The sequence below is a fragment of the Zonotrichia leucophrys genome, chromosome 22, assembly GCF_028769735.1.
Source record: "Zonotrichia leucophrys gambelii isolate GWCS_2022_RI chromosome 22, RI_Zleu_2.0, whole genome shotgun sequence".
In the NCBI taxonomy this organism is placed as follows: domain Eukaryota; kingdom Metazoa; phylum Chordata; class Aves; order Passeriformes; family Passerellidae; genus Zonotrichia; species Zonotrichia leucophrys.
Window position 1 is genome coordinate 1,106,392 of NC_088191.1, and position 12,699 is coordinate 1,119,090.

Below are 12,699 nucleotides of genomic sequence, written 5' to 3' on the forward strand. Positions count from 1 at the left end.
AGAATCCCATTTTCATTTTACCCCATTTAACCCCATTTAAACCCCATTTTGTCCCATTTTAATGCAAATTTTTCCCCATTTTTCCCCATTTTACCCTCATTTTAATGCCATTTTTCCCGTTTTTCCCCCAGAACTCCAACCTGGTGCTCCAGGCCGACCGCTCCCTGATCGAGTGGGGAATCCCATTTTCATTTCACACCATTTCACCCCATTTCACCCCATTTTAACCCCATTTTATCCCATTTTAACCCCATTTTTCCCCATTTTACCCTCATTTTAATGCCATTTTTCCCGTTTTTCCCCCAGAACTCCAACCTGGTGCTGCAGGCCGACCGTTCCCTGATCGACCGCACGCGCCGGGACGAGCCCACCGGGGAGGTTCTGTCGCTGGTGGGGAAGCTGGAGGGGACGCGCATGGGGGACAAGGCCCAGAGAACCAAACCCCAAATGCAGGAGGAGAGGAGAGCCAAGTGAGCCCCAAAAATTGGGAATTCTCAGGGAATTTTCATCCTGGGATCGTGGGAGAAATGGTGGGAGAGGTTCTGGTTTGGGTTGGGAAAAGTTGGTTTTTGTTGGTGGTTGATTTCTCAAAAAAATTGAGTTTTTTTGGTGCTAAATAGCCCAAAAAAGCTGGTTTTCTTGGTGCTGAATAGCCAAAAAAAGCTGGTTTTCTTGGAGCTCAATTTCCAAAAAAATTGATTTTTTTTTTCTTTTTTGGTGCTAAGTATCTCAGAATATTTGTGTTTTTTGGTAGTAAATATTCAAAAAAATCTGCTTTTCTTGGTGCTAAATATCCCAAAAAAGCTGGTTTTCTTGGAGCCCAATTTCAAAAAAAATAGATTTTTTTTGGTGCTAAGTATCTCAAAAAAGCTGGTTTTCTTGGAGCCCAATTTCCAAAAAAATTGAGTTTTTTTGGTGCTAAATATCCCAAAAAAGCTGGTTTTCTTGGAGCTCAATTTCCAAAAAAATTGATTTTTTTTTAGTGGTAAATATCCCAAGAAAGCTGGTTTTCTTGGAGCCCAATTTCCAAAAAAATTGATTTTTTTTGGTGCTAAGTATCTCAAAATATTTCGGGTTTTTGGTAGTAAATATTTAAAAAAATTCTGTTTTTCTTGGTGCTAAATATCCCATAAAAGCTGGTTTTCTTGGAGCCCAATTTCCAAAAAAATTTGGTGCTAAGTATCTCAAAATATTTGGGGTTTTTGGTAGTAAATATTCAAAAAAATCTGCTTTTCTTGGTGCTAAATATCCCAAAAAAATCTCTTTTTTTTGGAACTTTCCCTTTTCCAACTCAACATTTTTGGGGATTTTTGGGGTTGGGAAACCCAAAACCCCAAACCAACTCCAATTAGAAGCCACCAAAACCATCACCAAAAAAATAAAAATAAATCCATTTTTTTTAATAAATTTTTTTGGAAAAAGCAGGATTTGGCCCTGAGAGAATTTTTAGGGTTGGGAAACCCAAAACCCCAAACCAACCCCAATTAGAAGCCACCAAAACCATCACAAAAAATAAAAATAAATCCATTTTTTTTAATAAATTTTTTTGGAAAAAGCAGGATTTGATCATGAAGGAACTTTTAGGGTTGGAAAACCCAAAATTGCAAACAAATCCCAATTGGAAACCACCAAAATTATCTAAAAAAATTAAAATAAATCCATTTTTTTTCAATTTTTTGTAATAATTTTTTTGGAAAAAGCAGGATTTGACCATGAGGGATTGGGAAACCCAAAACCCCACCTAACCCTAATGGGAGCCACCAAAATCATCACAAAAAACGAAAATAAATATTTTTTTTCTCAATTTTTTTTAATAAATATTTTGGAAAAAGTAGGATTTGACCATGAGGGAATTTTTAGAGTTGGAAAACCCAAAACCCCAAACCAACCCCAATTAGAAGCCACCAAAACCATCACAAAAAATAAAAATAAATCCATTTTTTTTCCAATTTTTTGGAGTAAATCAATCTGGAAAAAGTAGGATTTGATCATGAAGGAATTTTTGGGGTTGGAAAACCCAAAAACGCAAATAAATCCCAACTAGGCGCCACCAAAATTATCTAAAAAAATAAAAATAAATCCATTTTTTTCTCAATTTTTTGTAATAAATATTTTTGGAAAAAGTAGGATTTGATCATGAAGGAACTTTTGGGGTTGGAAAACCCAAAACCCCAAACCAACCCCAATTAGAACCCACCAAAACCATCCCAAAAAACCAAAATAAATCCAATTTTTACCGCGTTTTTTGGCAAAAACCGCTCAGAAAAATCAGGAATTTCTCCCTGAGCCTCCCTAATTCCCGATTTTCCCCGATTTGCGCAGGAGGAGGAAGAGGGACGAGGACAGGCACGACATCAACAAGATGAAGGGCTACACGCTGCTGTCGGAGGGCATCGATGAGATGGTGGGCATCATCTACAAACCCAAAACCAAGGAGACCCGGGAGACCTACGAGGTTCTGCTGAGCTTCATCCAGGCGGCCCTGGGCGACCAGGTGGGGATTTTTTTTGGGATTTTTTTTTGGAATTTTTTGGGAATTTTTTGGGATTTTTTTGGGATTTTTTTGGGATTTTTTTTGAATTTTTTTGGGGATTTTTTTGGGATTTTTTTGGGGTTTTTTTGGGATTTTTTGTGATTTTTTGGGATTTTTTGGGATTTTTTTAAAATTTTTTTTGTGATTTTTTTGGGATTTTTTTGGGGATTTTTTTGGGATTTTTTTGGGATTTTATGGGATTTTTTTGGATTTTTTTTTAATTTTTATGGGATTTTTTTTGAATTTTTTTTGGAATTTTTTGTGATTTTTTGTTATTTTTTGTTATTTTTAGGGGTTTTTTTGGGGGATTTTTTTTAAATTTTTTGGGATTTTTTTTAATTTTTTGGGATTTTTTTGGGATTTTTTTTAATTTTTTGGGATTTTTTTTTATTTTTTGGGACTTTTTTGGAGATTTTTTGGGATTTTTTGGGATTTTTTTGGGATTTTTTGGGGGATTTTTTTGGATTTTTTGGGATTTTTTTGAATTTTATGGGGGATTTTTTAAAATTTTTTTTGGGATTTTTTGTGATTTTTTTGGGATTTTTTTTGGGGATTTTTTGGGATTTTTTTTTTTTTTTAATTTTTTTGGGATTTTTGTGTTTTTTTTTTTTTTAATTTTTTGGGGGATTTTTTGTGATTTTTTTGGGGATTTTTTGGGGATTTGGATCCCAGCTGCTCTGGAGAGTCCATCCCACCACCTTCCCAAAGTCCCACCCACATCTCCCCATGGAACCATGGCTGGGTTGGGTTTGAGGAGCACCAACCAGGTCCCACCAGGATCTGGGCCATGTCCCGGTGTCCCAGGTGGCTCCAGAATGGCCTTGGACACTTCTAAGGATCCCAGTTCCACTGGGAATCCATCCCAGCTCCTCACCCAATATTATTTCCTAAAATCCCACCCAAATCTCCCCATGGAACCATGGCTGGTTTGGGTTTGAGGAGCACCAACCTGGTCCCACCACGAGCTGGGCCATGTCCCAGTGTCCCAGGTGGCTCCAACTTGGTCTTGGACACTTCTAAGGATCCCAGTTCCACTGGGAATCCATCCCAGCTCCTCACCCAAAATCCCACCCAAGTGTCCACATGGAATCATGGAATGGGTTGGGTTGGAAGGGGTTGTAGATGTTCTACCACGGGTTGAGATGTTTTCTGCTGAATCAACCTGGGCTTGGACACTTCCAGGGGTCCCAGCTCCTCACCCAATGTAATTTCCCAAAGTCCCACCCACGTCTCCCCGTGGAACCATGGAATGGGTTGAGTTGGAAGGGGTTGTAGATGTTCTGCCATGGGTTGGGATATTTTCTGGTGGATCAGCCTGGACTTGGACACTTCTATGGATCCCAGCTGCTCTGGAGAGTCCATCCCACCACCTTCCCAAAATCCCACCCAAATCTCCACATGGAACCATGGAATAGGTTGGGTTGGAAGGGGATGTGGAGTTGTGGAGTTCTACCATGGGTTGAGATGTTTTCTGGTGGATCAGCTTGGGCTTAGACATTTCCAGGGATCCCAGCTGCTCTGGGAATTCCATCCCAGCTCCTCACCCAATATTATTTCCCAAAATCCCACCCACATCTCCCCATGGAACCATGGCTGGGTTGGGTTTGAGGGACACCAAAGCTCATCTGGTCCCACCTTGAGTCCCACACTTTCAGTAGATCCAGGTGGCTCCAGAATGGCCTTGGACACTTCTAAGGATCCCAGTTCCACTGGGAATTGCATCCCAGCTCCTCACCCAAAATCCCACCCACATCTCCCCATGGAACCATGGCTGGTTTGGGTTTGAGGGACACCAGCCTGGTCCCACCACGAGCTGGGACATTTTTCACTGGGTCAGGTTCTAAGGATCCCAGTTCCACTGGGAATTCCATCCCAGCTCCTCACTCAATAATTCCCCCCAAAATCTCAAATCTCCCCATGGAACCATGGAATGATTTGAATTTGAGGAGCACCAAAGCTCACCTGGTCCCACCAGGATCTGGGCCGTGTCCCAGTGTCCCAGGTGGCTCCAGCTTGGCCTTGGACACTTCTAAGGATCTCAGCTCCTCACCCAATGTAATTTCCCAAAATCCCACCCACATCTCCACATGGAACCATGGCTGGGTTGGAAGGGGATGTGGAGTTGTGGAGTTCTACCATGGGTTGAGATGTTTTCTGGTGGATCCACCTGGGGTTGGACATTTCCAGGGATCCCAGCTGCTCTGGGAGTTCCATCCCAGCTCCTCACCCAAAGTCCCACCCACATCTCCCCATGGAACCATGGTTGGGTTGGAAGGGGTTGTAGATGTTCTACCATGGGTTGAGATGTTTTCTGGTGGATCCACCTGGACTTGGACATTTCCAGTGGTCCCAGCTCCTCATCACTCCCAAAAGGAAGAACTCAATCCCAAAATCCCACCCACATCTCCCCATGGAACCATGGCTGGGTTGGGTTTGAGGGACACCACCCTGGTCCCACCATGATCTGGGCCATGTCCCGGTGTCCCAGGTGGCTCCAGCTTGGTCTTGGACCCTTCTAAGGATCCCAGTTCCACTGGGAATCCATCCCAGCTCCTCACCCAAAATCCCACCCAAGTCTCCCCATGGAACCATGGCTGGGTTGGGTTTGAGGGACACCAAAGCTCATCAGGTCCCACCATGAGCTGGGATATTTTCCATTGGGTCAGGTTCTAAGGATCCCAGTTCCACTGGGAATTCCATCCCAGCTTCTCACTCAATAATTCCCCCCAAAATCTCAAATCTCCCCATGGAACCATGGCTGGGTTGGGTTTGAGGAGCACCACCCTGGTCCCACCAGGATCTGGGCCATGTCCCGCTGTCCCCGGTGGCTCCAGCTTGGCCTTGGACACTTCTAAGGATCTCAGCTCCTCACCCAATGTAATTTCCCAAAATCTCAAAGCTCCCCATGGAACCACGGATGGTTTGGGTTTGAGGAGCACCACCCTGGTCCCACCACGAGCTGGGCCATCTCCCAGTATCCCAGGTGGCTCCAACTTGGTCTTGGACACTTCTAAGGATCCCAGTTCCACTGGGAATCCATCCCAGCTCCTCACCCAATTCCACCCACATCTCCCCATGGAACCGTGGATGGTTTGGGTTTGAGGGACACCAAAGCTCATCTGGTCCCACCAGGATCTGGGCCGTGTCCCAGGTGGCTCCAACTTGGTCTTGGACACTTCTAAGGATCCCAGCTCCTCACCCAATGTAATTTCCCAAAATCCCACCCACATCTCCACATGGAACCATGGATGGTTTGGGTTTGAGGAACACCAACCTGGTCCCAGCATGAGTCCCACACTTTCTATAGATCCAGGTGGCTCCAGAATGGCCTTGGACACTTCTCAGGATCCCAGCTCCTCACCCAATATTCGTTCCCAAAGTCCCACCCACGTCTCCCCATGGAACCATGGCTGGGTTGGGTTTGAGGGACACCACCCTGGTCCCACCATGATCTGGGCCGTGTCCCGGTGTCCCGGTGTCCCGCTGACCGTTCCCTGTCCCGTGTCCCCCCCAGCCGCGGGACATCCTGTGCGGAGCCGCCGACGAGGTGCTGGCGGTGCTGAAGAACGAGAAGCTGCGGGACAAGGAGCGGCGGCGCGAGGTGGAGCTGCTGCTGGGCCCCGCTGACGACACGCGCTACCACGTGCTGGTCAACCTGGGCAAGAAGATCAGCGACTACGGCGGCGACAAGGACATCCAGAACATGGGTACGGAAAAGCGGGAACTGCGGGGTTTTTGGGGATTTTTTGGGATTTTTTGGGATTTTTTTTTTTTTTTTTTTTTTGGAGGTTTTGATTTTGGGGTTTTTTGGATGGATAATTTTGGGATTTTTGGGGATTTTTTGGGATTTTTGATTTTTGGATTTTTTTGATATTTTTTGGGATTTGATTTTGAGGATTTTGGTTTTTTTGAATTTTTTTGGGATTTTTTGGGATTTTTTTTGAAATTTTTTTTATTTTTTGGAGGTTTTTAGGATTTTTTTGGGGATTTTTTTGGGATTTTTTGGGGATTTTTTTGAATTTTTTGGATTTTTTTGGATTTTTTGGATTTTTTGGGATTTTTTGGGATTTTTTTAGGGGGTTTTTTGGGATTTTTTGGTTTTTGGGATTTTTTGGATTTTTTGTGATTTTTTTTTATTTTTGAGTTTTGGATTTTTTGGGGATTTTTTGGGATTTTTGGGGATTTTTTGGGATTTTTTGGGATTTTTTTGGATTTTTTGGATTTTTTAATTTTTTGAATTTTTTTGGGATTTTTGGTTTAGGATTTTTTGGGGATTTTTTAGGATTTTTTTAGGGATTTTTTGAGATTTTTTGGGATTTTTTGGGATTTTTTTTGATTTTTTTGGGGATTTTTTAGGATTTTTTTGATTTTTTTTTGATTTTTTGGAGGTTTTTAGGATTTTTTGGGGATTTTTTAGGATTTTTGGGGGATTTTTTGGGATTTTTTTTGAAATTTTTTGGGGATTTTTTGGGATTTTTTTTTAAATTTTTTTGGGGATTTTTTGGAGGTTTTTAGGATTTTTTGGGGGATTTTTTGGGGATTTTTTTGAATTTTTGGGGATTTTTTGGGATTTTTTAGGATTTTTTGGGGATTTTTTATTAATTTTTTGGGATTTTTTTGGATTTTTGGGATTTTTTTAATTTTTTGGGGTTTTTTTTGGGATTTTTTGGGATTTTTGATGTTTTGGGGGATTTTTGGGGATTTTTTTAATTTGTGGATTTTTTGGATTTTTAGGGGATTTTTTTGGGTTTTTTGGGATTTTTTTTTTTAGGATTGTTTTGGGATTTTTTTGGGATTTCTGGGGATTTTGTTGGGATTTGGTGTTAGGGAATTCAAGTTGAATTCATGGTGGGATTTGGGTGGATCCCAGGGATTCAGAATTGCAGGATTCCCTGTGAATTATTGGGGTTTTGGGTGGATCCCACATGGAATTCCAGCCATTCCCAGCATTCCATGCCCTGTTCCCACAGATGACAACATTGACGAGACCTACGGGGTGAACGTGCAGTTCGAGTCCGACGAGGAGGTGGGGACGGCGCCCCTGGGACCCCTGGCCCTAAATCCCATTGTCCTTAAATCCCATTGTCCTTAATCAATCCTGCTAATCCATTGCTAAATCTTGACTTCAATCATTGCTTAAATCAAACCCATGTCCTAATCCATCCTCAATCATGTCCTATCAAATCCATGCCCAATCCATTGTCTTAACCCATTGTCTTAATCAATCATGCCAAAATCCATTGTCTAATCATGTCAATCCATCCATCCATGCCAATCCCATTGCTTCATCCATTGCTTCATCTTGCTTCAATCCTGCCTTCAATCCATTGCCTCAACATTGCTTAACCATGCCCAACAAATCATGCCTTATCCATTGCCTTCAATCATGTCCTTAAATCATTGTCCAACATTGCTTCATCCTGTCTAATCATGTCTAATCATGCAAATCATTGCTCAATCAGAAAGGATTGTGTGGAAAAGGGAATGGTTCTGGGAAAATGGATTGTGTGAAAAGGGTTTTGTTGGAAAGAAGGGGAAATGAGATTTTGAGGAAAAATGATTTGAGGAAAAGGTTTTGTGGAAGAAGGAAATGATTTGAGGGAATGATTTTGTTGGAAAAGTTTTGTGTGGAAAGAGGAAAAGGATTTTGGGAAAAATGGGATTTCTGAGGAAAAAGTTTGTGGGAAACGATTTTGAGAAAAGATTTGTGGGAAAAGAAGGAAAAATGGATTTTGTGTGGGAAAAATGGGATTCTGAGGGGCAAATAAAAGATTTGCTTGAAAAATCCCATTTCTGAGGGGAAAAAGGATTTTGTTTGGGAAAAATCATTTCTATAAAAAAGATTTGCTGGAAAAAGGGAAAATGGCATTATTGCTGAAAAATGGGCTTTTTGAGGAAAAACATTCTTCAAAAAGGATTTGTGTGAAATGGCTTTTGAAAGGGAAATAGGGATTTTATGTGGGAAAAAAAGGGGAAAATGAGATTTCTGAGGGGAAAAAAGGGATTTTGTGTGGGAAAATGGGATTTCTGAGGGGAAAAAAGGGATTTTGAGGGGAAAAAAGGGATTTTTGAGGGGAAAAAGGGATTTTGTGTGGGAAAAATGGGATTTTTGAAAGGGAAATAGGGATTTTGTGGTGGGAAAAATGGATTTTTGAAGGGAAAATAGGGATTTTTGTGGGAAGAAAATGGATTTCTGAGGGGAAAAAAGGGATTTTGTGTGGAAGAAGGGAAAAATGGGATTTCTGAGGGGGAAAAAGGGATTTTGTGTGAGAAAGAGGAAAATGGGATTTCTGAGGGGAAAATGGATTTTGTGTGGGAAAAATGGATTTAGGGGAAAAGGGATTTTTGTGGGGAAAAAAGGGATTTTTGAGGGGAAAACTGGGATTTTGTGTGGGGAAAGAAGGGGTAAAAAGGGATTTTGTGTAGGAAAACGAAGGGGAAAAAGGGATTTTGGGGGAAAAAGGGATTTTCTGTGAAAGGGGAAAAAGGGATTTTGTGTGGGAAAAGAAGGGGGAAAAAGGGATTTTGTGTGGGAAAAATGGGATTTTTGAGGAGAAAAAAAAGGGACTTTGTGTGGGAAAAGAAGGGGAAAAATGGGATTTTGTGTGGGAAAAGAAGAAAAATGGATTTTGAGGGGAAAAAGGGATTTTTGGGGGAAAAAATGGGATTTTGTGGGGGAAAAAGGGATTTTGTGTGGGAAAAGAAGGGGAAAAATGAGATTTCTGAGGGGGAAAAGGGATTTTGTGTGGGAAAAATGGGATTTCTGAGGGGAAAAAAGGGACTTTGTGTGGGAAAAGAAGGGGAAAAATGGGATTTTGTGTGGGAAAAAAGGGATTTTGTGTGGGAAAAATGGGATTTCTGAGGGGAAAAAAGGGATTTTGTGTGGGAAAAATGGGATTTTTGAGGCCTAAAGGGATTTTGAGGAAAAGGGGTGAACTGAGCGGTGTCCCCGCAGGAGGGGGACGAGGACATTTACGGGGAGGTTCGGGACGAGGCGTCGGACGATGACCTGGAGGGGGACGAGGCCGTGGTGCGCTGCACGCTGTCGGCCAACGTGAGTGTGGGCTGGGGAAATGGGGGTTTGGGGGTTGCTTGGGATTTTATGGGATTTTTTGGGGGTTTTATGGGAATTTTTGGGGTTTTTTTGGGATTTTTTGGGGTTTTTTTTGGGTTTTTAATGGAATTTTTGGGGGTTTTTTATGGATATTTTTGGGGGTTTTTTTCAGTTTTCAATGGAATTTTTGAAGGATTTTATTGGAATTTTTGGGTTTTTTTGGGGGGTTTTATTGGAATTTTTGGGGTTTTTTTTGGGGTTTTATTGGAATTTTTTGGGGTTTTTTGGGTTTTTTATGGAATTTTTTGGGATTTTATGGGAATTTTTGGGGTTTTTAATGGAATTTTTTGGGGATTTTATGGGAATTTTTGGGGTTTTTAATGGAATTTTTTGGGGGTCTTTTATGGATTTTTTTGGGGTTTTTTTTGGTTTTTTTATGGGAATCTTGGGGTTTTTTTTTGTTTTTTATGGAATTTTTTTGGGGGTTTATGGGAAATTTTTAGGGTTTTTATAGGAATTTTTGTGGGTTTTTTATGGAATTTTTGAGGGGTTTTATTGGAAGTTTTGGGTTTTTAATGGAATTTTTTTTGGGGTTTTTATGGGAATTTTTGGGAGGGTTTTATGGGAATTTTTGGGGGGTTTTATGGGAATTTTTGGGGGTTTTTTTTGGTTTTTTTTTAAATTTTTTGGGTTTTTTATGGCATTTTTTGGGGGTTTTATGGGAATTTTTGGGGGTTTTTTTTGCGGTTTTTTATGAAATTTTTGGGGTTTTTTTATGGATTTTTTTGGGGTTTTTTTGGGGTTTTTTTGGAAGTTTTTGGGTTTTTTATGGAATGTTTGGGGGGTTGTTTGGGATTTTATGGAATTTTTGGGGGGTTTTTTTGGGTTTTTAATGGAATTTTTTGGGGTTTTTATGGAATTTTTTGGGGTTTTATGGGAATTTTTGGGGGTTTTTTTGGGGGATTTTTTGGGGTTTTTTTTGAGGTTTTAATGGAATTTTTGGGGTTTTTTATGGGTATTTTTGGGGTTTTTTTTCAGTTTTCAATGGAATTTTTGAAGGATTTTATAGGAATTTTTGGGGTTTTTTTGGGGGGTTTTATTGGAATTTTTGGGGTTTTTTTGGGATTTTTATTGGAATTTTTTGGAGATTTTTTGGGATTTTCATTGATTTTTTTGGGATTTAATGGGAATTTTTGGGGTTTTTAATGGAATTTTTTGGGGGTTTTTTATGGGAATTTTTGAGGGTTTTTAATGGAATTTTTTGGGGGTCTTTTATGGATTTTTTTGGGGTTTTTTTTTGTTTTTTATGGGAATCTTGGGGTTTTTTTTGTTTTTTATGGAATTTTTTGGGGGGGTTTATGTGAAATTTTTAGGGTTTTTATAGGAATTTTTGTGGGTTTTTTATGGAATTTTTGGGGGGTTTATTGGAATTTTTGGGGGTTTTTTATGGAATTTTTTTTGGGGTTTTTAATGGAATTTTTGGGGGTTATATGGGAATTTTTTGGGAGTTTTTAATGGAATTTTTTGGGGGTTTTATGGGAATTTTTGGGGGGTTTTTTTGGGGTTTTTTTATGGAGTTTTATGGGAATTTTTGGGGTTTTTTTGGGATTTCATGGCCCGAAACTTCCCCAAACCCCAGGAATAATGTGAATTTTGGGGGATTTTGCAGCTGGTGGCCTCGGGGGAGCTGATGAGCTCCAAGAAGAAGAACCTGCCACTCGCAGGACGTTGCCAACTTGAAAATAATGATATTTTCATGGGATTTTTTTGGGATTTTTATGGGAGTTTTTGGGATTTCATGGCCCTAAACTTCCTCAAATCCCAGGAATAATGGGAATTTTTGGCATTTTTTGGGGGTTTTAATGGGGGTTTTACAGGAATTTTTATTATGGGAATTGTTGGGGTTTTTATGGGAATTTTTGGTTTTTTTCTTTATTTTTATGGGATTTTTATGGGATTTTTTGTGCTTTTTATGGGATTTTTTGTGCTTTTTTTGGGGGTTTTATGGGAATTTTTGGGGTTTTTTTAATGGAATTTTTGGGGTTTTTAATGGATTTTTATGGCATTTTTATGCGATTTTTTGCGATTTTTTTGGGGTTTTTTGGGATTTCATGGCCCGAAACTTCCCGAAACGCCAGGAATAATGTGAATTTTTGGGATTTTGCAGCTGGTGGCCTCGGGGGAGCTGATGAGCTCCAAGAAGAAGGAGCTGCACCCGCGGGACATCGACGCCTTCTGGCTGCAGCGCCAGCTCAGCCGCTTCTACGACGACGCCATCGTGTCCCAGAAAAAGGCGGACGAGGTCCTGGAGATCCTCAAGGTCCGTGCCCACCAAAATCCTCGGATTTGGGAGAATTTTCCTTCTAAAAATTTGGGATTTTGGGTTAAAATCAATTCCTTGGGTTTTTATGAGATTTTGGGGTGGTTTTTCCTCAGAAATTTTTGTCCATGAGTTTGTTCCTTCCTGATGGATGGAAATGGAAAAATGGGAATTTTTGAGATCTTTGTGGTCATCGAAATCTTTGGGATTTGGGAGAATTTTCCCTCTAAAAAATTGGGATTTTGGGTCAAAATTCATTCCTTGGGGTTTTGGGGTGGTTTTCCCATAGAAATTGGTGTCCATGAGTTTGTTCCTTCCTGATGGATGGAAATGGAAATGGAAAAATGGGAATTTTTGAGATCTTCAAGGTCTGTGGTCACCAAAATCCTCGGGATTTGGGAGAATTTTCCTTCTAAAAAATTGGGATTTTGGGTCAAAATTCATTCCTTGGGGTTTTGGGGTGGTTTTTCCTTGGAAATCGCTGTCCATGAGTTTGTTCCTGATTGCTGGAAAAATGGGAATTTTTGAGATCTTCGAGGTCTGTGGTCACCAAAATCTTTGGGATTTGGGAGAATTTTCCCTCTAAAAAATTGGGATTTTGGGTCAAAATTCATTCCTTGGGGTTTTGGGGTGGTTTTCCCATGGAAATCGGTGTCCATGAGTTTGTTCCTTCTTGATTTCTGGTAAAATCTAGGGTTGGAATTTTTGAGATCTTCAAGGTCTGTGGTCACCAAATCCTCGGGATTTGGGAGAATTTTCCCTCTAAAAATTTGGGATTTTGGGTCAAAATTC

General features: G+C 40.6%; 1 protein-coding gene across 2 annotated transcripts in view; it reads left to right on the forward strand.

Annotated features, from left to right (window-relative positions):
- The window catches only part of SNRNP200 (small nuclear ribonucleoprotein U5 subunit 200), a 75,189-nt gene that overhangs the window by 1,521 nt on the left and 60,969 nt on the right, over positions 1-12,699 (forward strand). For both annotated transcript variants that reach the window (XM_064731029.1, XM_064731028.1), the window contains exons 2-7: positions 307-470; positions 2,323-2,494; positions 6,048-6,240; positions 7,504-7,559; positions 9,489-9,587; positions 11,755-11,907. In XM_064731029.1, coding sequence (XP_064587099.1) covers positions 307-470; positions 2,323-2,494; positions 6,048-6,240; positions 7,504-7,559; positions 9,489-9,587; positions 11,755-11,907 — 837 coding nt within the window. The remainder of the gene's footprint in view (positions 1-306; positions 471-2,322; positions 2,495-6,047; positions 6,241-7,503; positions 7,560-9,488; positions 9,588-11,754; positions 11,908-12,699) is intronic.